We start from the raw sequence: 26,667 nt of genomic DNA, 5'->3' as shown, positions 1-26,667 counted from the left end.
ATTTAAAGGTTGCTTCAGAGATGGATTATACAGAAACAGGGTAACCACCAGCTGTGCCATGAACCATAGCTGCAAAATGCCATAGCATCTCCTCCATAGCAAGCATCTCTCCAAGCAAAAAGTCCATGGCTGCATTCAGTGCAGGATTTTCTATGGCCTATAAGTTCCTGAGAAAATGCTGCATCACAGAATAAATCTACCCAATCCTTCCACTAACTAATTCTGTTACCACTTTCTCCATCAATTAAATGGTAGCTTCCCTAAATTTGCATAAATCTAATTTTGGGACAAAACATGTTTAGTTCTGGAATTACATTAGCATCAAATTTGTTTAAGAGACAGGATGCGTGGCTTTGTAATGAATAGCATGAACAAAGGCTCTGTTGATTTACTCATATGGGAAGAAATGAGCCCATAAATGGTTTTGGTGACAAGGTAGAATTGAAAGACAGTGCATGGATTATCTGTTTCTTAACAATAACAACAACAAAAATGTTTCATTATTCACTTTGAAGCATCACAACTATTTGCTTGCTGGACCTACCATGTGGACAAATGTCCTCAACTCTCTTTTACATAGATGATAATAGAACAGCTCATGATGTCTAGAAGACTTGAGTGAACTATTGCCTTACCAAAGGTGAAAGCTGTTTGAAAAATCAGCTCCTGCTTAACATACTGTAATGGCAGTGTGAGTCTGCTGTGTTGGCAGATTCTTCCACTGTGGACTGTGCCATCAATTTCATACAAAATAGCTCTGTCCTAGGAGCTCTTTAAAACTGAAATGTTTAAAAACATTTCCAAGAACTTTTTATTTATATTATTGCGGTTTGCATTACAGAGTAATGATTTGTTGTCTGTCCTTTTTGTAACCCAAGGCCTGATTGTTTAGTTTTAGTTCATATATTACTGAAAGATTAATAACATGTAGCAAATTGAAATTCTTCTTTAATTTTTGTGTTGTTTTGTAATATAGGAACACCTGTTGCCAAAGTGAAGTATTATTAATGCTCACCCAGTTTGCTCACGTTGCAAAGAGAATGACAAAACTGAGTCCTAATGGGCAGTGGATGTCCTACTGAGCACAGGTATGTCACCAAACCGAGAGGTTCCTGAAATAATCCAAAGCCCAGACTTTATATGGCATCACATATACAACATCCATACAATCACACTTTGCAAATGGGATAATAATATTTTCTTTCTCTTTCTAATCATTTAGTGAGAGACATCAAAGTTGGATCCTGCCTCTCTGAGTTCAAAGAGATCTGGTTTTGCTCTTGTGCTAGGAACTACCTCAATTACAAGAAACCTCCTTGAAGATATCCAAATATCAAGAATGATGTTAAAATTAAAATGAGAAAACTGAGGAGGTAAATTGAATAAGGGTGTTACAAAGTAATGGTTCGCGTCTCCTCACATTTTTAACTTGTCTATTTCCAAACTGATAAGAAAAACATAGCAATGAACATGCCAAGAGGGTTTAACAGGATGGACAGATAGTTAAAATATGTGAAATTTTCACATGGTCCAGAGAAAGACCTTACAAGGTATTTTTAATAAACTACCACTTGATCTTGTGTCTAGTTAGGATTCTAAATCTATAGCCAGGCAATTAAATGTAGGTGGCCTGATCTTCTGAAGTACTGCAAGCCTCACAGTATCATGTAGATCAAGTTCAAGGGACATTTTAAATATATTTACATGCTTAACATATAAATGTAAATTTAGATAGTCAAAGTATGAATATTTTGGCTATTACTCATTTTCCTGGAAGGGTAAAGCATTTTTCACATGCATCACTTTCTGAGTACACATATCAAGAGCTCGCTGCCTGTCCTTTTATTAATCTGATCTTGTTATTGTGAGGCATAACTTGCTGTCACTGGACACATTACAGTTCAAAATGCCATGCTACCAGGGGGGCATGCAACTTCTTACACTCAGAAAACCAGATTATTTACCCATATATTAGAAGAAATAACTCAGCCAGGTTTCAGATATAAAAATCACAAGAATATAAATCTTAGGAATACTATTATTACTCAAAATCAGAAAATTAGCATTTAAGGGAAGACAAACAAAAAACAAGGCAACAGCAAAATTCAATAAAAGCATGGAAAAAGGAAACTGATGAAGTGGAAACAAAAAACAAAGAACACAACAACAAAGAGAGAAACATATACTAAGCATCAAAATTTTGCTTATTGAATAAGGGGGAAATATGAATGAACACAGTGAAGAAAGAAATATAGAAGCTGCAAGAGGGAAATACTGTCAAAGTTGAGGAAAGGAAGTGTTTAAGACTAAACTAGCCAAACAGCATACCTGTCAGTGTGTGTTTCAGAAATCCATCTGTATGGATGCCATGGAGCTTATTAAACACTGCAGGGAGAAATCTCCCCTAGAACTAACTGAAAAAAATTGCTGTCAATATCTAAAGGAATATTACAGCTTCATTAAAGACTACTGGGTTTTCACCATTGATTTCAAAAATATGAAGGTCAGGTGCTAATTTTAATATACTTATGGGGATGTTCTTTCTCACTTGGAAAAGTCAATCATCTTGATTGTTAAAGTGGATATGAAAAGACACTGACCACAACTTCTTACAAGCACAGAGGTTTCCGTAACTTTGCATCACCAAGATCATTCATCCTGCACATGAACTGAATGTCCTAAATTGATTCTGCATCTCTAGAAACTAGTATGATTGGAGGCACTCCCATGACATATCCCTGGCATTTTCAGTAACAGGGGTCATATTAGCACCACATTTTTTGTAAGTATTAGTAATATTATTAGCTGTTTTATAGCCGTTATTAATACGTATAAACAATCACCTATGGATATAACCAGGAGCTTTGAGGCCTTAGAACTCCATTGTATTTATTAAAATAATTACAGTGTCACTAGATAGTAAGTTTTGTTTCAGTAACAGCCTTGAAACTAGCTAAGAAACAAAAGCACATTTCTGGCTTTAGCTCAGTGTTTACTTTACGCAAATGCCTTTGCTTCACCATGCCGTTATCCATCAGTAGTGTATGCCATTACTGGAACACAAGCTCTCATTCTACTAATGTTATTGCTTAAATAACATATTAAGATGGTGTTGTTTTCATGTGGGAGTTAAACATACATCTTCCACAAGTAATTACATTACCAGTAATCCTTTTAAGAGGCTGTCTTTGCTCAGTTGCTTTGCCAATAGCTCTAAGCTTAGTTATATGACAATCCCATTTATTCATAGCGTCTGAATTGATAACAGATGAACCAAGCAATACGCTGGTGCTCTCCGATCAGTGACAAAACATGGAACTGGGAGCCATCGAAAGAAAGAAAATCTCTTTTAAAATTCTGAAATACTTTGGTTTCATGTTTTACTGAAAACGTCATTTGCTCTTTCATACATTTTGCAAAGAACCATAATTATCGGGAAACTTTACCACTAACTTTTTAAAGAGCTCCCTTATTCACTGACGATACAAAAAAAAAAAAAAAAAAAAAAAAAAAAGGCAGCCTCTAGCTATAATATAAGCATCACTTTCATGAAGGATAAAAGCAGTGATATGAAGATATGCAATACAGGCCATATCACGCAATACTCACTCTACTTTGAAGACCTACTAATGCCAGCACGTTCAGGCTAAGAAGTTTTGTTAAGTACTTGAACACAGTCTGAATTAATTCTGAAGACTGCTTTTCATACTGTGAATGATGTCAAATATATTAATGAATAAAAACTGCTAACCTGAATAATAACACAGCACTGTTCTACTGCAGAGCCTCCTCCTTGCTCCCAAGATGGTGATTAAAAATAGCAACTGCCACTATATCTGTCAGTCTGTGGGTACATAGACAATGCAGGAAGATGCGTGCAGAAGTGTTTTTGGACCATCAAGCAGCAGTACACAGAAAGGCTGTGAATAAATTAAACCAAAAATATAAGCCTCAGGCTGATGTGTTTGAACTTCACTGCAAACATTCTTCATACATATTTAATTGCTCCATTGAGACTGTGACTCTTCTGGAGATGTTCCAGGCATTATTTCTATTCCATTAGTATACTTGCAGGATGTGTACTCCTTAACCCAAAATGATTGATTCCACAAATGTCTTCCCACTTGCTGACCTGAACACTAATTGAGGTTGTGTATAGATTAGAAGAGAGTGTGCGCTTCTTGAAACCAGCCAAAACAGATTGTAGTTACTGAAATATCTTGTGGCACAAGAAGCAAGTGGCACTTCTGGCTGAAGATACCAAAATAGCCCTTCAAGGAAACCTTTCAGGCAGTAACAGGTGGAAATTATACAGTGGGCTGAAAAACTCTACTAACCAAAATTTTAAACCAAAGTTTAATTCTAAGGACAAACCCCCACCTTTCTGAAACATAACATAATCTTTCTTTGAAATACTATTATTACATACCAGATGCTTTCATCTGTGCTTGGGTCGTGTAAATTAATGTGCTTTGGGAAAAAGTATAAATTTTTTACATTGCATAAAAATAAAACTAAAGAAGCTGAGATAATTTTATCAATTCAGCTGCACACAAGGGGAAAGGCTAAATGTTTTAAAGGTCTTGTTCAAACAGACAATGTTGTGAAGTGTAAATTAGTCTACCATAAACCCAAACTTTTCCTGTTCAAGTTATTAAAGACAAGTATGATTAAATTGTGGTAGTTCATATCTTAAGTATACCACCCCGAGGAAACAATCCTGAAGATCTCCCTAAGCACTGCCTGGCTTCCTGGTTAGCCTGAAAATTTTGGGCAGCCTTAAATCCTCTGTATTTAGACATTTAAACTAAAATCCGTAGTATCACTCTCTAAATGAAAAGGCTACATTCATAATATACTTCCTTATAATAGATGGATGTTCATGCAGCTTGGTCAAGCTTGTGTCATACATTGGAGGAAACCCTGGAAAACACTTAAATTCTATTAACCTTTAAAGTTTAGTAGCATGAGTATGTTAGACTTCATGTGACAGAATATTGCAGAGAAGCTTAGACAAGGAACTTGGGCCTGCCTTTGAGAGAAGTCTCATCCTGAACAGCAGAGCACTAAGAATGACATTGACATTGCATGTGCAGTCTTGCTCCAGATTGACCATATGAAATTTACTCAGGGATGATTGTTTCCCACCTGAATTACAGATCTTACAATTCAATATATTATTTAAAAGTCAAATAAGATCTTTCCGGCTTGTTTACTGTCACTGTAAACATGCTTTGCTGTATTTCCTTGTCCAAGACCTATGTCTGCTGCTCTATGCCAATGGGCCTGGAATATTTCAATCAATGAAGTCAGGTCAAAACATGCAAATGACTAGAGGCCATTTTTTACTGACACACTACTTTTGTGAACTGCAAATTGCATTTGTAGATGAAGGGTTTAATGCATCTCTGCATTGTTTTTCTTTTTAAAATTTGAATTCCAGACTGTAACCTCCCCAGGGTGAAGAGTTCACTTGTTCTTGGACTGCACAATGCCAGAACAATGGAGAGCCTAAATAAATGCATTTTTAATTGTTGTTTTGAAACAATGGCTATGGGAGGTTGCTTATAGGAAATTAATTTACTGAAAGTTTAAAATTTATTATTTGTTTCAGTTCATAACAGTGACGCCTTAGGGCACTTCGTTATTTAAAGTTCCAACAATTATGTATAAATTCAGATAAAAATTAATCCATCTAAATGGAAAGCTACTAAGCAGGGAGAACGAGAAAGAAAAGAAAAAGAAACTATCCTGCACATTTTACACACATCATGCAATACCCCAATGTATGAAAAAGTAGAGAGGCCCAAGAGCTCGCACAAGAGCTAACACAGTCCTGCATTCTCAAAGAGAACATTTATTCAGCACCTGGACAAAGCTGTATGTAGTGTCTATAAAATAAGAAATGTTGTTTTTTTCAGCATATCTTTGAATAAACTAAAGCTGTGATAGCAAGTAATGAAATTAACGTGAATTCCTCTGCTCTTTTAATGTAATCTTTTGACAATTTTTTGGCTTTTGTCTTCTACCTTCCCAAGTACAAGATATCCTTTCCTTAGTGAAATTACATTCAAGTTACTCTGTGACAAAACGAGTGGATTCTGGTAGGGTATGTAAAAAACAACCAGAGAAGCAGTGACATAGAGTATAAGAAACAAAGCTTCCAAAAATATGGACCTCTCTCAAGGCTTTTTTCAGACGGTTGTCCTTTGGCTTTGCCTTACCCCTTCGGCCATAATGGACAAGAAACATCCCATTGAAATCCAGAAAGATTTACTCTTTGTATGAGGATCAGTGCTATGCTCACCAATGTACCGACGCAATCAGTAATACAAAGCAAAAAACAGTAAATTGCAGTCTAGGTATTTTTTTTTGCAAGGAAAATATAGTTCAATTCAGTATGTAAATAGTCTGAAAAGACAGAAAACGTCTAGTAGTGTGTTAATGCTATTTTTGTTTCCATAACGTTTACTGAAGCCATGAGTAGTCATTGTGACAAATTCATTACGTTCATCACAATAACTTCATGCTGGACAAAGTACCCCTAAGATACAGGTTTGAAATTTAACTAGCATTTAACGGCTACCAAGACTTTTAAAGTGTTGTTAAAAAATAAAAAATAAAAAAAGTTAAATCATCAAAACATACGTTATGAAACAAGGAGCCCTGCAGGCACCTTTTGTTAACAACCCTTTGTTGTGATTTTATTGACAATTTCATCTATTCTTTGTTTTAGCTATTGTTATTTCTACTGTCACACTTACAGACAAACAACATGAAATTATTTGAAATAAAAATATGGCCACAATATTCTCATTCACGCTTAGAAAAAAAATAAAATTAAAGTTGCATGTCTTAATTTAGACAGCTGTCAGCAAATTCTTTTAAATTTAAAGCTTTACTGATTTTTTTTTCTAAAGTAAAAAGCAAGTAAGAAACAAAATAAATGCTCCTCACATTTTAAATGGAGGTTTTATACAAGGACTAATTAATAGTATGTACATTCACCTTCATGGTTAAGCACAACCTGAAATACTAGTTTTAACTGAGCATATGCTTTTATTGAAATGGCTCCTATGTGCTTTCTAATCCAGATTGTCTGAATATTCAGTATTTATGGGAAATAAGAAGATACGAGAAAGATGATGAGTCAGGAGTTGAGCTAAATATATCAGCAAATTCTAAAGCATGATATGCATTACAGAGAAATGCAATATTAAAAAATTACTCCAGGATTCCGGGAATGGAACTAATTTAATTGCTGTAATCACCACATTTATTCTACAAAACTGAATTGATTTTTGGAATCCAGCCACGACAAAGTCTGTGAACTACAGCTGTGAGCACCAGCAGCTGAAGCACTCGTTTTCTGATCTCCATTGAATTCCGTGGCCTTTCAGGATGTACATCTTGCACAAAAACACTGGCCGAGGCTGAATCTTCTCCATGCAGCATAGATTTTTTTAAAGCTTCTCCAAAAAGGCTTGAGTTTGAGTCAATCAGGTCATGTCTGGGGCTATGAATTTACCAGGTCTTAGCACAGCTAAGCAAGGATGCAAGACAATAAATTTCTACCTTGTGAACTCGATACATATTTTTTTGCTGTATCAATAATTGCCCACAGTGTGCATGCTGATCTAATTGCAGTACTTGGAACTTCTGTGCTGGGGTAGCTTTCACAATTAATCAATTATATACTGTTATAATCTAAATTTCAGAATTGTCTTCTGCATACATGATCACATAATACATATTTTCTGATACTCATCCTACTCTTCAGTGGATCTAGAGGGAGACTAGCTGTAAGTGCTATATTGAAGAAGATATTGTTTCTAATAACAAATGAATTTACGTTGCAGAAGATGAAAGAAGGGAAAACAACCAGGAGGAGGACACTGACAGAACAACCCACCACATCAGTGATTCTGCTTTTCTCCTGGAAGATTTTCCTTGGGCCCTGAGAGGAGGCAGATGTGTCTCCAGCTCAGGAAAAATTCTGTGGGAAGTGAAGAGATGATGCTAAAAGAGGACTAGCTGCAACATCCCTTGTAAAATGGCCCTGTGCCTGAACTGAGGATTGCATTTGACTATCTCAAGGAAAAAACTTTTGAAACCTGCTAAGAAAAATTTTCATCTAAGCATTACAGATTTTCATTTTTTTTGGCACAGAGTGTGATTTTGTGAAAGCATTTTCATTTAGAAGAGCCATTATTACTGAAGCACTGTCGACACTGCACTTTAGGAAGTTTTATTAAAGCTACACATTGGATAAAATATTTTTTGTAACTGTTCGTGATATACCTCTTGCTCACTAACAGGGATAGAATAAAATGTACTTTTTAAGAGGTGAAGATGGGTTGCCATATCCATCCAATTATGAGGGCTATACTTAGAGATCTAGCAATCATGTAGGAATAGAAACAGTCTCGTTTTCTAACAGGCTATCAGCTACTGAAGACAGCAAGTACATACCAAATTTAACTCAAAAACTTTTAAACAGGCTGAGCAACTGAAAAGATACACTATAAGATACAAACGTGGTACAACAGTTCAAAAAAATTCAAGCCAAATCAAAGGTGAAACTGAAGTTTACAGTCCCAATCCTAAACCTACGGTAGCTATTGGATGCTCTTTTTCTCTGTTCAATGTAACTACCTTTCAGTCAGATTGGTCCATGAATCTTTTTTACCCTGCCAGTACATGAAATATTTCAACACTAGAGCTTACCAGGGTAATGGTGTTTGTACAGTGGGTGTTAAGAGCTCTCTTGCTCACCTCTGTTGCTGTCTAGATTGTGGTTGCATGTGAATGGGCATGTGATTGTGGATGTGAATGTGCACGTCTGTGTCCTGCATCGTGTGAGAAGAAATTGCCATGCTATGCTCACTGTCCATCTCTGCCAATGCTTCTTTTATTCATACAAACACAAGTAAGAAAGGACAGACATTTTGTTTGGTTTGTAGGAGTCTCCATCAGGGGGAAAAAAAAAAAAAAAAAAGTGGATGTGACCACTTTACTTACTTTAACAAGATGAATTTAACAAACCTATCTTCATGCTGAAGTGATCTCACCTGATAGTATTTTTTGAATTGGAGATCTCAGAGCTCCCTAAGCTTGTTTTTGTCTCAAATGCTTTTCCTTCTGTGTAGAAAACTGCTATGAGGGATGACTTATCTCACTGTTCTTCCTATCACAAACAGAGTGGGACAAAATGCAGGACATAGCCCTTCTAAATACAGCCTGGCATAGGCAAGGTACAAATTTCTTCCTTGACAGGTCAGGCAGATGGGAGACTCACGTACACTCCCTCACATATGGATCCAGTCTCTCTGCTCATGCATAAGCAATGCCATGCAGAGCACATACCTTTCACTCACATTACTAGCCCATGAATAACACGCCCCACCTGGACACACAGGTGGCCTGTGGACTAAACTGCATTTCACAGGATGCTTCTATCTCCTTGATTTTCCTCACAAAAGCCAGGGAAAGGTCATGATGTCAGAGCAGCAAACGTTATCTCAGAAGCCAACCACCCCACAGCTGGCTTAGAGCCCCAGGTTTTGTTTTGTCCTTTTCCCTTCTTGCTTCTGAGCCTGGAGCTATTGCTTATACTGGAAATCAGTGGGGAGACAGAAGTGTTTAGAGGAGGTCTGAATAACTCTTTGGGTAGAGCAGATCGATGGGAGAATGGTGAATTACTGACACTTCATTGACCAAAGAGCAGGGGGAGAGCATGAGAGAATGAGGTCCCCAGAAAGGGTTTGACCCATCAGGCTGTCACGCTTGAACCGTTCTGGTGAGGTCTGACCACTCTTACTTTTCCACATGAGACAGCATAAAAGAACTTTGCTATCAAAATGAGAAAATATTCCTCAGGACCTGACCCGAAGAGTTTAAACTGGATCAAAATTATGTTAGAACAAAAAGCTCTGTTTGAATATTTCAGATAATTACACATTTTCAGGTAGTATGGTTAAGTGAAGAAAATTAAGAAGATACATAAACTTGAACAATTACCACTTGTATGAAAGACAGTTGGTTGGTCTGAATTATTAGGATTTATTGTCAATGTATGTTAATTATTTTAAACTTACAGCAGAGTTTACTAATAATACCCAGCACAGAAATTAATGCTATCAAAAACATTTTAGTAATCTCAAATGGCAATCGTGTTACTTCTTGATTGCCAGGCTACATGTAACAAATCATGGACAGTTTTATCCTCTCAGAATCCATTTAACAATGTCTGCCCAGATTAGTAGTCAGAACGTTCAATATAAATTCTCTGTGAAAGTGAAGATTTTGTATTGAGACAGAGAGTAAATGCTGAAAAAACAAAAATTGTTTGTTGACTTGCTTATCCAAACTGAGGCCAAACTGAGTTACTTGCTTTGGTTACAGCATGAGAATAAAAGATTCACTGGGAGCACTAACACTGAAAAATATTATTATGCTTTTTCTATTTACACTGTTTACTGGGAAACCTGCCTTCCCTTCTGTGTAATTCCAGGTTTCAGTCCAGTAGTGAGTATCCTATTACAAGATAAAATATTTAAGTATGAAAGAATTAATGGGTGAGCTTAAAAATTTCCAAAATAAAGAGTGAATAATGTATGTGTGCACATGTATGAATATTTTACTATATATGTATATACACATAATTATTTTGTGGTTTTGTGCAGTTGTACTTGTATGACTGCATCACAAAAGAAACCTTTACACAAACATAATGAAAGATTTGTTTTGTTTAGATTAGTGTGTAATTTTGGTTGGCAAAGCTATGTCTAATTAGTTTTTCTCAGTGCAGCTTATAATGAAAAGAATGGATATTTCAAGAAGCTGTCTTTCGAAACAAATATATGAACTACATTCATATAAGTGAAAAGAATGTAATAGTCCAGTACACATTTATCATCCTGACTGTGAATGCACAGAATACAGAAATATAAGTTATCAAACCAAACACTCAATTAGGTGCATAACAGAAAATCACTGAAAGAAGCTATATTTCATTTCTCTGTGGGAGACATGGCTATCTATCCTATAAGGAAGCTTACTCTACTTGCAGGGCACAAAATATTGTCCAATTAAAAATCCTACATGAACCCATGTTTAACGCCATCATCTATGAATATAACAGATGTACATGATGTAGTAGCCTGTAGCAATTCTGAGCAACTAATTTGAATAAAAGTTTTTAAAACTATATCACTAACTTGTTGCATCAAAGTACTATGATTACTAACCCATTTCTGAGCATGTTCAGTTTTGCTTTTCGGTAAAGAAAGCTAGACAGAGCTTATGGAAGCACACACTAAGAGAATATTATTCAGTTTCCAAAGTCAAACATAGAGAATCAGAATTTTACAGTTCCCCACATTATTTTTTTTCTTCTCCATGTTGGTATGTTCTCTTTTATTATTTCAGGCAGGAGTCCTATGTCAGGCACGTATTTGCACCAATGAAGACTGATCATTGTGTACACGTACAATGAATGTCTAGCCAGGGACACCACAGAAATGGATTCCAGTCTGCTACTTGCATATTCAAACACTGAGCTGGTGCATATTGTTCTGTCACCCTGTCTGCAATCAGTATTCAGCTGCACAATCCACTGTTATCTCCACACTCCACCATTTTGATAATCTATCTTTGCATATCATTTTTCTCTTCCCTGGTTACACAGACCTCAGCAGCACTTCTACTCTCTTCCAGTAATCTCATTTCTCTTTGTTCATGTTCTTTTTTTCCTGTACAGCTAAAAGTTCACATGCAGAACTCTTTACATCTTGCTCATTATAATCCCCTTGTCCTTTGTCAGGAAAGTTTTGAGGACAATTAATATTGGAACAGTTTGTCAAGATAGAAAGAGTATAAGGGTCTTTCCTCTATTAACCAAACTGTGTGCACAACCCAGGGATGTCCTGGTGATATTATTGTAACTACTATGGGTGATGTTTCACAGGATTTGAAGGTGGGGGGAGGGGGGGGGGGCAAGGGAAGACATTGCAATGTGATTGTGATTTCAGGCACATAGTAGGCAGAGTTTAGCCATGGGCCTTGTTGACATCAGTGACAGTATTATAACCTGAGCAAATGCCATGGCATTAGCGTGCTCTGCCTTCAACAGCACTACCCACATGTACTGCTTGTAAGAGCTCACTCTGAGGCAGTTGTGTAAGAGTGTAACACTTTCAGCAAACCTCAGTGTACCATCCAGAAAGTTCAGTATTGTACAAGTCGGTTCACTAAGAAGAATATTATGAAGATGTGAAGAGCAGTGAGGCTGATGAGCCTCACCATGGATGGGACCTCTGCACAGTATGCCATCATCAGCATCGGGAGCCTCACTTGATCCCACAATAGCTGAGGTTCCTAGCATCAGAAGGGACATAAGATTGGCTATCACATTTTCTATAATTCCCAGACTTTACACAATAAACCAGTTTAGCAGCCTTGAGTGTTCATGCCTTTCTTGCTGAGATCACAAAAGAATCAGCACCTGCTTCATGCAAAACAGAGGTCCCATAACTCCTTACTAAATTAGTTATAGGTAATTTTTCATAGACTGCCTTAACAATATTTTCTTCCTTCTGCAGTTCACTTTTTAATGTGTTTAGTCATCTTTCTTCTATCTTGAGAAGTGCTTTCCTTAAAAAAAAGAGTCCTTTAGCATAGGTCGGACTTATTCAATATTCCAGAGGAATAAAAAAACTATTCACAAAAGAACCAGTCTTCTCCCATTGTACTTCTGCTTCCTCTAATATCCAAACATTACAAATAACTACTGTTTTAAGCTATTTATGTAACCTATCAGTAGCTACTGTTGCTCGCTTGTAGTTAGTCTTGTCCAAGACCTTTGTTTGGCTTAAATTAACAATCCTTTTTTTCTTGTTGCTTCCTTCAAATGCCAGTCCTCGCATATCATATATAATTTGACAGATGGTGCAGGGATATTTAATACCCCACTGGTATTTTCCTTCCTTAGTCTACAAACATTCCCATCCTATCCTAGTGATTCCACCAGCGTTCCAGATACTTCATTGCATTCTGAAAGCTATCTCGCCAAATCCCTATCCAGGGGATTTGTAACACAGACCATAACAGCATTATACAAATGTGTCTCTGCATGGTGGAATTAGCCATGAGCAGAGCTGGAGAAGACCACAATGGAGATCTTTTTATCAATAAAACAACAACAAAAAAGCTATAAAAAGTAGAACGTACTTAAAACAACTCCTTAGTGAGAGACTAGATAAAGACAAATAGCAAATGGACATTTTTGAGCTAGCTGAGCTGTTTGTGGAAGAATTATATTTTGAAGATATACAAAAGGCAGCCAGAATCCTCAGGAGCAACCAAGCACCAGTTGCTGACAGTGCTTCCAAGGAATAATTTAAAACAGGAGAGCATAAGCTAAATTAAAACCTTTACTAATTAGTTGCATTGGAGAGCTGAAAGTGTTTCCAGATGAGAAACACAAAGCCATCACATGATCAGCTGTTACAAACAAGTGGATGGTGTCTCCATCCCCATGATAATCCATCTATCTTTGGCATGTTTATAGACATTTTCTAATTTTACAATGAAAAACCTGAAAGCAAAAATGAAGTTACCAGAAAAAAAACAAGTCCAGTATGTATCCAATATTTACATTGCTTGTGTGTAGCACATACTATCAAGGATGCTTCATTTGGAACATTTCAGAAATAAGGCTGTTTACATCACCCTATTTCAACAATAACAAATGAAATACCAAGACTTGTCATTATCTTGCATAACTCTATCAATATTTTAACTTCCCTCCTCCATTTTTCCTACTTACTAGAAAAAAAAGGGTCTAATTTTTACTGATATCTAATATGCACTACCTAAATAACGTCTCTACAGAATGTACACTTCTGCACAGGGTGATTTTAGTTCAGTGCTTAAAGCTAAAAATAAGAGCATTTATGCCAACTTTTAGGTTTCCAAACCCCCATTAAGCATACTCTTTAGCATGAAAATCACTCATGAAAAAAAAAAAAAAACAGCATTTTTTACTTTATCTCCATTTTAAACTTTTGGTAAAATTTGTTAATGTGAATATTATTTGAAAGAAAATACAGATTTTTAACTGCAAGATTTATGACTGCAAGAAGTCATAACATCTTTTGCAACAATATAAATGTACTTTTAATAGTGCTTTATTATTCTCCCTATCTGGTGTATAAATTTGAAAGGAAAAATCCCTATCATGACACCTTGCTTTTAACCCCTTTTTCCATTTTCCAGTCTGTGAAATTGCGTTAGCAGTTAGAAAAAGTGTTGTTTTTTTTTTTTTTTCTTTTTGTACTTGACTCTTAATTAATCTCCTTTCTAGTCTTTTAGACAAGGCGATTCTTTAGACAAAGGTAAACAAAGCTTGATGAGATTTTACTGACTTAATTATATGACACTCTTACAATTGCTAGCCCACTTGTAACATATCCAAGCATTTTTTGATTCATCTGCTTTACATTTCTGACCACTCCAGTACACTGAGACAGAATCTTCCTCTTCATGCCTTGCACAGCAAGAAGCTGTTTGAGCCCCTCTGCATAACTCAGTCTTTTCAATCACATTATCTTTTCACCTAGCTTTCAAATGTGTATGATGTATACGAATTGTGAAGACTATTTTTGACATTAAGGAACAGGTGTCCCCACCCTAATGAGCATAGCAGAAAAATATTACTTTATTTATACCTTTCATTGCACATCTCTTAGCTGATTCCTAGATGACTTCAGCAAACTCCATGGGGCTTACTATTTTTCTTAATTGCCTTCAGTGAAGAATTTTGTCAAAAGCCTTTTGAAAGTCCAAATAAATTAGATCAAGCATTTCCTCCTCATCCATTATTTTGATGACATGTTCAAAGACTTCTAACAGATCAGAGAAGGTTTTCTTTCAGCAAAGCTACCCTGGTTTCTTTTAGCAGAATTTAATCTAGAGTTCTGTTCATAATTCTATTATTAATGATGTATCCAATCCATTTAACTAATACTGAGCTAAGACTTACAGGTCAGTAGGATAATTCTTGTTTGTTGAAAAAAAGCATCAAAACGAAACCAAAAGCCAGTTTTTAACCTTCAGTTTTTCAATAGGCAATTAAGTGCTAATAAAATTTGCATCAGTTCAGCCCCTTTAGTTCCTTACGAGCCTTGGCTGCAGACAATTAGCCACCTGATTCTGCTCTCTTTTTAGTCTTCACATTTCTCTTAGCGTTTCCTTTAATTGCCCCAATTTAATATAGAGTCTCATCCTTACTACTTAAGAAGTATAGGTACTACTTTACATTTTCTATAGCAGAATCCACACAAATAAATCTTTTCACTTCTCTGTAAAAAATTCCCTCTAAATCTTTCCCTTTACTCTTTAAAAAACAGCAGGTATGTCGATATTTTCATCAGATTTTCTGCTTCTGAAGTAGTTGAAAAAAATCTTTGTAATTTCTTTCATCTTTAGCCACAAAGTTCTCTGTCTGCCTCTTAGACTATATTTTCCGTCTTCCATTTTTTCCTGACATAATATGTGTTCTATTTCATCAGTTCCACTTGGTCTGAATTTACCTGGAAGAGGCTACAGTTAAGGTCAAACAAACGCTTAACACTCACAATTTTTTGTATTGATTTTTATATATTTTTCTTAATAATCTGAAGGTGACTTGCAATTTGCAATCCCATTCAAGTGCAAATTCAAATAATTACTCCTATTAATTTCAAGGTCACAAAAGGACATCTACATATCTACTTACCTTAATTAAAAGGACTCACAATTGGTCATCTAAGTATTTTCAGATGCAGTAAAAATTTTGGAGTAAACTCCAAAATAAATGGTGTCAAGGTTACAATAAAAGAAACAGTATAAATTGATTTTAAAATTATATTTTTACATAAACATTTTTTTAGGAAGTGTTCACTTGTATACAGCTTGTAATCCTTATTTTTTGTTAGATCAAGTGTCATTTTTTCCATTTTTCTTTTCTTACCTTGTATTCCCATTATATCTCTTCCTGCCACAAAGAATTAGAAGATAGACTTTTGGATGATCTATAAAAGCTTAATTTACCAGAATTTGATTTTATTATATTCATACCAGAATAAAATGATCCTAACATTTCCTTTCTTCCAGAAAGCTCTGGCAGACTTTCCCCAGTCTGGGTAGGGTTTGTCCTGAAGCATCATGTCAGTGACCTACAGAGAAAACAGAAATAACATATAGTTAAACTGCTGCCAGAAGAGAAAGCACTAAGAAGGACTTAAAGAACACTTTATGTATGACAAATCTGCTTCAGTTCTGATTATTTTAATTATATACAATAGAAAAATAGTATCTCCAGCATCATTTTTAATCAACATGAAGTATATTGTCCTACATATTCTGCCTCTAGAAGTGCAAATGATTCCTTGAGAAAAAGAAGGAAACCTGTGGAGATCCAAAGAAGAGAGGAAGAACTAACCTAAAAGTTAGGGCAACCTATAGCATGTAAGTTGGTTTCACCTATGGCTACAGAGCTTGCATACTTGTGGCTTTTCAGCCCAACCTGGGATGGGGACCCATTTCCACGAGAGCAGCATTGGCAGCATTTTCACTCTTGAAGCCAGAGTTGTATCAGGGAGCGTAAGACCATGAATTAAGCGCTATATGCCATTTATAATCTTCTCTTGCTTCCTGGTATCAGTAACAAAAGCACACTTGGGACTAGAGACATGAAAACCCCCTAAAACTTTCATGAAATTTAAAAATATGAAATATTTATTCTCATTTTCATAATTCCTATCTGAATATCCTATCTGAAAAGACCATCTGTTTCTCTGTCCAGAGACTCACATGCATGCACTACTTCTGGTTAGTACACAAAAGAATTAAAAATGACGTTCAGCTAAATGAAGGAGGTGAATACCCCTCAGGCCCTTGCACCTTTGGGAAGCTCATGTTTTCATATTCATTTATTTCAAGATAACTATACTACAAGTCAGTGAAAGTTACATACAGTAAACTCATCACCTCTGTTGTGCAAAAGATCAGAACAGTGGAAAAGCTATCCATACATAAAGGTTAAGAAAGAATTGATAAAGAACAGATAAAGGAAATAGGGGAGAGAAGCTGCTACTAAATACAAGTGAAACAAATTCTTATTGTCTGTCATTGGTATCAGTACACGGTGGAAAATTACTAATTGTTTTGATTAGTATGAAAATAATGAAATTTCAGTAGGAAACAAGTTCAACTTGAAGCCAAGATTTCTTGTTTTTATTTTCCACTTCATTTATTTTGGTACAGAGTTTTTAAGATCTCATTTTCCATGCGGTGTGTGAGCTACTACTTTCAAAGACATTAACAATGTTAAAAGAACACATAGCCCGTGATTACATCAAAAGCACAACAAATTCAGCTTCTAAATTTTGGCTCATAGTCCACTGAGGGTTAAAAGTGCTTAGTGTATTAGCCTGAAGGACTGGGGTCTGAAGGATAATGAATATGTTAAATAAGTGGAAATACACATTCTAGGATTTTATGATGCCATTAAACCTAGCCTGAAGAAAGAGCAGATTATATCCTGCAATACCACCTTTATTAATTGTTTTCTGTAGGTAATTCTTTTCTCAGATAAACATGCTATGATACTTTTTTACAAGACCCCTATTAGCTAAACAAATATTTCAATGAATATTTAATGTTGAACAAGACCTCTGTAAAGATTTAATTTACTACTTTAGTGACACTTAATCTCTTAGGAAAAATCTACACAGTAATAAATACTTGTGAAGAAGAACAGTTATTCTGAGAGGTTTTACTCAATTTTTAAAATAGTTGCTCCAGACGCTTTCTGGGAAATACTTATTATTTGCTAGAAGGATGCAATCTGCTGCTCTGTGACCAATTATTAGAGGCATGTTTCATGAGAATGACATTCAAGAAGGAGATATTTTTTGAGGAAAATGGCAAGAGGAGGCAGGAAATGTTCTTTCTGATATCAGACAGTTGGTCCCTCATCTCCCAGCTGTGGCATTTATTTAAAGTCATATCACCAGATCAATGTCAGGTCACTTGCAGCTAAATTGGCTGAAGCAGAGACGGTCATTAAAGGGATGCATTCCATAAAGAGAAATCCAATTACCTTTTGCATTAGAGAAATCAAATTCATTTTCTGGTTTGGTCAAGGACGGCTTACGGGAGAAAAGTACTCAACACTGTCACAGTGCAAATAACTTTTTGGACAGAAGCACCAAAAAACATTGCTGCTGTTAGAATGCTTTTGGAAAAAGAAACAAAAATATAAACTTTAATTTTATTTGCACAACTTAATAATATGAGATGTGTGTGGTTTGGGGGTTTTAGAATTTTTCTCTTTTTGTATTTCACTGTCCAATTACAGACTAGTAAACATTTATCTTACTTTTTACTCTACTGTATTTGAAAACACTGCTGATATTCAGGAATAGAAAATAATTGATCACTTCAGTAATTCCATGTATCCCTGCATCTTACATAATCAAGATAAACCAGAGAAAGCAACTTACAAAGTAATTAATGCATTTTTTTCTTGAAGAGCTAAGAGATGTGATATCATACTTTAAACAATTAATTACACTGACTCAATTCAAAAAGAAATGGCCCCTATCATTATGAGTGCATAGTCTTTCATTTTATTTAGTGTCTAATGAGAGAAATGGATAGACTGAATGGAAGTGCACAAACAAAGCTTCATAATGCACACTTACTGACTTTTTCAGTTACAAATGCCACTGCAAAATATTTTCATTAAAAAAAATAAGTATGCCTTGCAATATATTACGCGATCTTAAATTTCACTTTGCCAAATTAAAATAATACTTTATTAACTATTCATATGGTTCATTTCACATTAATTATGAAAATAACATAATGTTTTTAAAGGAATGTTACTATCATCAAATTAGTAGCAAAATGTTACAATTCATAGTTTTTGCTATAGAAAATTAAATAGTTACTTTTGATATGATATACTGCAATAATTTGAAAAATTATATCATGTCATATGAAATAAGAAACCGAGATTCAAAGTCTTGTTCAGAGCAAGTAACTTACACAGACAACCAGAGCAGAAAGAAAAAATCTAAAACAAAAAACAATCAACCAACCAAAAAAAAGGGAAACAAACAAACAAACAAACAAACAAAAAACAACAGTAGGATATTGTAGGATATCTAAGGTACCTCACTAAGTGGAACAGCAAGGTAGCTTAAGGATCATATATATATTCTTTCCATGCCACTGGTCTTTGAGCATATTGCTCGGGATGCTCTGCACATACCTTACATCTCTCCTCCCTAGACAATCATGTTCAAAAATGCTGTGGTGGAAGCCACAGAATCCTTCCCAGCAATGTCTGCAGTGGGAGTTTCAGGAAATTCTAAGTATCTTCTATTAATAAGCTAATTGCAAGTGACACTTTCTTAAAAAAAGAAGAAAATGACCTCATACTATGGTCATGCTTTCAAAACTTCTTCCAAATTACTCATTTGTAGGAGCTACGCTGTGATCTTCAGAGCACTAACTGATAATTCCTGGAAAACTAATGTGGCATGGGCTTCTAGCCAAGCTGTTTTCATCTGCTGAATTGCATTTCAGAAACCTAAAAATATAAAAATACATCAAATAGTTTCATAGTAGCACTTCTCTATAAAAACAACTGTAGAAACTGCATCTTGGAAGAGAAATGGAAGCTAAACAAGCTCTCGAGGATGTGATGTGTTCCATGGCATAACATTCATTAAGTAGATACCAACCTGCAGTGGGGGATTTTCATTGCTTTATTCACACGTTGATAAATCGTCAAAACAGGGTAAGAGCAACCCTCCAGAATTTAACCCAATTTAACAGAATGCGGAAGAAGCCAAGATCCACAAGAAAAGCTTGAAAATACAAACCATATGGTGAACTCTGAATATTCATTTATTTATTTATTTATTTAGATTCAGTAATGAGCAGCGCAAGGTATAACAACCAGCAGGACTGCAACATCTTGTGTCAGTAAAGAAGATGTTCATGCGCAACTACTCAGATCAGAGGGCAAAATTCCTTGGTGCTATTGCTGGAAAATGGAGTAGCTTGAGTAACTGCCTTTGGTAAAATTAATAAAAAATGAGTAAAAAAACAGGCAGAATGACCACCCTGCTTGGATGGAACAAATTCTGTGTTCCAAGCAATGTTTCAGAAGAGCAGCTTTTATTTTTGGCATATTACATATTCTTCTCTTTACTATATATTTCTACCACTACAAAATATATGACACAGGTATTGTAAGTGTTAATTTATTTATATTTTTAGCAGCTTCAGAATTTCAAAATCTCTTGATTTAAATCATAAGCCTCCTCATAACTAGCACTAAATTAAATTAATTTGAAACTCAGCCTTGAAACAGTTCAGGATAAGTGCTTTTCCACTCTCCCCAAACTATTTAAACAACAAAAAGATTATTTTCAGTCTTGCAATTGAGAAACATAACTGATAGGAACAAGAAGCATAAAGCACTAGTGGCAGAGGTGTGCCGTGGGGCAGTCACAGCAGAGCACTGGTGGGAACCAGGGATTCACAAGCAATTTCCCAGGGCTGGTGTGTGCACGTTGCTTTGTTTCGTACAGCACAACATTTCTCATCAAAATAGCCTGTTGGTACTTTTTGTAAGTACTCAGCAATGCTTATGTAACAGTAAGAGGGTTTGTTTGTTTTTCCCTTGATGGTGTGGCTAAATCAGGTTAAAGTATTAACATTTGTAGAAGCCAAAGTGGGAAGTCAACGAGAGCAAATGTGTACCACGAAGTGCGTACTACACTCCCATTCCATTTCCTTCACTTTTCAGCTATGTGTTTTTAGGTAAAAACTATATATAAGTGGTCCAGTAACTACACATCAATTCTTTATCACATCATGGTCTTCAAGTAGTATACTACATCACGGTAAGTGTACACAAAACCAGGGATACATTTAGTATTCAGTCATTAAAAGCTTCCATCCATCATTTTTGTCTTCATTCTCTTTGAGATAAAAATTGCAGTGTTGTTCACTTGAAGTACAAAAGTAACCTATACGGAAGATGCTTTTATGCTTCTATCAGCTGGACATTAGGGAAAAAAAACTGTCTGCTGTGGATCATAGCTCAACACTTTCATGGCTTACACAACAATAATGTGAAATGTCTTCATTAATTATGAAATTCTTTTGGCAGATGAGCAGAAGTGTCAAAAACTTTGATACACATACCTCAGAAATAACTGTTAATTTATTTCAATCCATTCTGCTGCATTTGGAAAACACAGAATGTGGAACTGGTTGAAAACTATGCAACAAATATTTATCCTTAGTTTTCTGATCTATAGGAGAGATGATATTTTTCAAGCTAAATATTAAGTCAGATGCAAATGCATTGCCAGATTTTAAAGTAGTTTTGTCTGCTTGTCTATTTTTAAACATTCCTAATGCAGGTTCATTGCTACCCTGAAAACAACCACACTCATTAGATTATTTCTCCTTCATTTTAATTGTAAGAAATTCTTTTTATATTTGCATTTGCAAAGCAAGAGCAATCACAGAGACAAAATATGGCCCCTTCAATCTACTCTTTAATTGTTTTCTCAGTTTAATCAGAGCTAGCACATTGTTCTTGCCTTAGCAACACATTGTTTCAACAATAGGTAAATCCTAAAAACCAACATAAATTTGCCATCACAATTCAGTGCTAACTATGAGTGATAAATACTACTATGTTTCACTTTTGTTGCTTCCACAACAGCCCCCAATATTATTTTCTGCCCATTTTCCATCAGTGTTTTCCGTGTTGCCCTTGCAAGCTATGCTACATCAGAATTATTCTCCCAATCCACAGCATTTGCACACATGCACTGCCTTAAGCCTGCATTTCCACCAAACACAGTTAAAATACTTCTTTTCTATAGACATTGAGAATGTTAATTACTGCTGTCTTTACTGATCCATGTAAATTTATTTCTTCACCCACTGAGGAAGCAGAAAACCTCTCTTTTAGCCAGCAGATCTTTGTTTTTTGAATATTACCACAGCAGCTTCTGGCATAGTAGCAATCTATGCAGGGATAACAGCAGCAAGACAAGAACAACTTTAAAAACAAAACAACAGAACAAAACTATACCAAAAAGAGATCAAGAGGTGAGTCAGGGAGGAATCTGGCCTGCAATAATTTTATGTATATTCAAATTATTCTGGAAATTATACTCTGTATTTCAATACCCACAGAAATAATTCCTGAATAAATGTTACTACAAAAAAATTAAATAAATCTAAAACACAGAAACAAAAAGCAATTTCCTTTAACTGGATTTTTTTTTTTTGATACTTCATAAATATAAATAACTGCTGTTTAGAACCAATCGTACAAATAAAGTAGGGCTTCTGCAAAAAAAATCTAAGCTACACTAGCTCATCTCCTATTTCAAGTCCCTACTGTACACAAAAATCACTGAGTATTTGCAACACAGTATGCTAGTTGCCATGTGGCAATCACTTGCTATTTAAATAGATATTGACACCAAGTTTCAGGAGATATTTTTTCTTGCTTTACTACTTCTTTATTAGTGTTACAAGCGCATAAGCAGAGGTCTGGGTAATACCACATATTACAGATAAAGTGTAATACAGAAAACCACACCATGATTTTTATTTATGGATTTCAACTCCGTTCCATCTGAGGCTGACACTGCAGGAAAACTTGCTTTATTTATTTAAGGAGCTTGGTGGCTTTGTTAAAGGCAAGACGTAGACATCATGACAGGTCTGGCATACATATGCCATACACATCTAGACCAATGTAGATTGGTCACTGAAAAGAAAAAGGCATTTTTGGAGTGCAATTCATTTCAAAATAGATTATGTTTTAAAGGTTTACCTATTTCTCTTCACTCTAAAAAAGGTTCTCAAACACAGATATTCACACTACTGATATTGAAAGGCTGGTAATATGAATCACAACCAAGTGTTCTACATTTCATAGTGTTTCTCATTGAAGTTTCATTAGTTCAATTAATTAAACAGGTGATGGCTCATGGGGGATGAGGTTTTGTCACATGGAAAGGGACATATTCACATATCCTAAGCCTAAAAAGGGGACTTTTGCCCTCAGTGGGCTGATTCAGGCAAACAGAGGATCCAAGTTCCTTGGACAGGTCTTGGACAGGAATAAGCACAGCTGAAGGATTCTGGAGAACGGATGAGTCCTATCAGAGTCATATCACAGAAGTCATATCACAGAAGGATGACGCACAAAACGGTTACCCCAGAGAAGCTGTGGATGCCCCATCCCTGGAGGTGTTCAAGGCCAGGCTGGATGGGGCTTTGGGCAGCCTGATCTAGTGGGAGGTGTCCCTGCCCATGGCAGGGGATTGGAACTGGGTGGTCTTTGAGGTGCCTTCCAACCCAAACCATTCTGTGATTCTATGAAATCAGTAAGCAGTCAACAAGTAAAACACTGACAAAGGGCTCAAAATGTGTTCACACTGCAAGGGCCTTTTTATGAAAAACACAAGTAGTATTTTTTAAGTTAGGATGGGACCCATGATATCTTGGAATACAGCAGGAATGCAAGCATAACTCCTTTTACTTCCAAACTATAGCAATGTACAGGTTTGGGGCTCCCAACTGTATAGTCACATCACACGAACACAGGAATCTCTGTTTTGGCATGTGTGAATCTATACATGAAATGTTCGCACAATTAAGGTGTGATTCATTCTCTGGGACTAAGTCTTAAGCATAGCAAAATTTTAATGTCTGAATATGCCTGTAAGTAACAGACAAGAAGTTTAATTGACCCATCTCATAAAGGACGCAGAGCTTAGAAAGCTCACTGTCAGCAGCAATGGAAAATTGAAAAAAGTCTGGTTTGACCTATCTTAGGTATGACATAGATGCTGAGCTGTTCTGTCTAGATTGCCAACCATTCAGGATGTATCCACAAGGAGTACTCGTGTCTCCAAAGTCAGTTCTCCCAGACTTTACCAACAGAATGCTTACCACAGGACCAGCTGTGGAGCATGCTCCCTGCCTAGCCATGTATTTAAAGAATAAACCACCCAGTTCCCGACATGAATGGGTCTTTTGCAAGACATATTCAAAACTGAAAGGGTTTTACTGCTTGAATTTATTTCAGGTTTACTTTCTTTCAACATCTCCATCTGACAGCTTTCTCGGTAAGACTTGCCTGCCTTCATGTGCTGTAACAGATGAGCCATTAACTACTACTCTTGGGCAGTGGCATCATTTGGATTCTTATCATGAAATCTTCAGAGACAGAAGCTCACTGTTGGACTTGTAAACTGTCAGTGCAACTTTTCCTGTATAGTGTGTGTTTCAATGTGCCAAAATTTATCATTTACTCTTCTGAGAAACTGTTAAATGCAATCACAGAATCATAGAATCGTAGAACAGTTTGGGTTGGAAGGGACCTTAAAGACCACCCAGTTCCAACCCTTGTTGAATCTCGTGAGGTTTGCACAGGCCAACCTCTCAGGCCTGCCCAGGTCCCTCTGGATGGCATCCCTTCCCTCCAGAGTGTCGACCACACCACACAGCTTGGTGGCATCGGCAAATTTGCTGAGGGTGCACTTAGTCCCACTGTCCTTGTCACTGACAAAGAAATTAAACAGCGCTGGTCCCAATACCTGAGTAACACCACTCATTACTGATCCCCACTTGGACATTGAGCCATTGACCACAACTCTTTGAGTGCAAATTGTAGTTTTGGAGTTCTCTCTCTGCAGATAAAAGTGGATATAGACAACAAATATGTCACTTGATGTCTTTTCACCTGCCTTTCCCTTTCCTACTGTAATTTTTAACTATATTTGATGAGCTAAAGAATAAGAATCAAACTAATTCATAGGCAGGACTTGCAGTCAGGACATAGCATTAGGGTGAGTCTATAGTAGGTGAGGGAGTAAAAGAAGAAACATTTATGATAATAGAAAATTACTTATGGACAAGTTGGGGGGCAGTGTTGTTTTCCTCTCTATTTAACTCCTACATAGTGACTACTAAGGAAGTATTTTCTTGTGGAGAGGGCTGAGTGAATGTAAGATATAACAAGTATTTTACAACTTGATTCTTGGGAATTACATTTACATCAGGCAGCATGTTCTAGATCAACAGTATGTGTTGAGTAAAAATAAGCCGCATAAGCACATCTTTCAAACCTCTTCATTGGTACCTACATTGCACAGAATCTGGTAAACATGAATTAATAAGTTCAAAGAAAAACACAAGATCTGATTTCAAGCTCTGATGTTCACCCTCTGTCTTTCACCATTCTCTCACACCCAGGCACAAAAGCCACAGGAGAACGGTCTGCACGAAGGGAGGTCCCCAGTGACATGCAGGAGGCACAAGGCCACCTTACTAAGACATCTGCCTGCTTACTCTTGCCAGAACAGAGAGCCCAATTAAATGAAAATCCATCTCCACGCTGCTGACATCGTGCTGCTTTTCCAGTTGCTTCAGAGCTGTGATGTACTGACAGCTCAGAGTGGTTTCAATCCATTTCATTTCTGTACAGAGACAGGCATAGAGAAGTGGGAGCTTTAGAATAAGTAAATGGGAACACGAGACTTCCTTTACACGGTCTTTCTTGTTCTGCACTCGTTGATCAAACATAACTGGCATTTTTCTGCATTTTCACTCTAAATAGAGAATGAAAAAGATTCTGCACAAAACAGGCTATTCATAGTTTCTAGAAGCAGTAACTCAAAAATTAAAGCTTTTAACAGAAAACAAACTGCAAAAAAATGTGAAGCACTTCTGAAAAATCTTCCCATGGTTCTTTAAAATATTTTCTTTATACTACTATAGGGTATTATGCAAATAAAATAATTTTCTACTCAAATCCTGGTCCTTTGCCAGATCTCTGTGCAACATCATTTTTAATTACCCTTGTATATTGGAGCTACAACCACATTGAGAAAATAATCCATCAACAGTTTAGAGTTCATCTATAAAGCAATGGCATCTCACATCTTCTGGGCAATTCTGTACTTCAGGTGCCAACACGGTCATAGTTTTAGCTGATCCCTTAAAAAAATTACTTTAATCTGACTTCTGGAATAAAGAGTGTACAGGGAGGATGCTCACTGGAAGGTGGTTGGTTAGTACTGGTTTCACTTCAACGGGGAAAAATCTCCAGACTGTTGCAAAGTCATTTGCTATTTTGTATAACAAATATTTTGCTTTTAAAAGGTGAACCAACTCTTTTTGTGTCAGAATTTGTTCTTTAGGAGCATTTCAGAAGTCATTTCTGAAAGCTCAAATCAAAAGTAAAATCAAAAAATAATTGTAAAAATGGCACAAAAGAAGAGTAGAATATTTTCAGAAATCTGAGAAATACCAATTACTCTTAAACTGTATCAAGATTGTTTAAGGATTATCGGGATTGTTCTGCTGAAAGAGAAACAAAAAATCAGGGGAGGGTGTCAAGACAACGGAGCCAGACACTTTTAGGTGGTGCCCAGCAACAGGATGAGAAGCAACAGGCATGAACTGAAACACAGCTCAGAAATGCCAAACTAAGAAAAATAATGTATTTAAGTTTCTTTTATTTGCATTCAGACTTATGTTTTCAAAGACTTCCCCCCCTTTTAT

The 26,667-nt window shown here is 36.1% G+C and overlaps 1 protein-coding gene across 9 annotated transcripts in view; it reads right to left on the bottom strand.

Annotated features, from left to right (window-relative positions):
- Nucleotides 1-26,667, bottom strand: part of TMEM117 (transmembrane protein 117) — a 220,366-nt gene that overhangs the window by 61,161 nt on the left and 132,538 nt on the right. For all 9 annotated transcript variants that reach the window (XM_040551590.1, XM_040551598.1, XM_040551570.1 and 6 more), the window contains one exon: nt 16,120-16,217. In XM_040551590.1, coding sequence (XP_040407524.1) covers nt 16,120-16,217 — 98 coding nt within the window. The remainder of the gene's footprint in view (nt 1-16,119; nt 16,218-26,667) is intronic.

The sequence above is a fragment of the Cygnus olor genome, chromosome 1 (genome assembly GCF_009769625.2).
Source record: "Cygnus olor isolate bCygOlo1 chromosome 1, bCygOlo1.pri.v2, whole genome shotgun sequence".
Lineage (NCBI taxonomy): Eukaryota > Metazoa > Chordata > Aves > Anseriformes > Anatidae > Cygnus > Cygnus olor.
The sequence above is the reverse complement of the archived record's forward strand: the minus strand, read 5'-3'. Positions and strand labels throughout refer to the sequence as shown.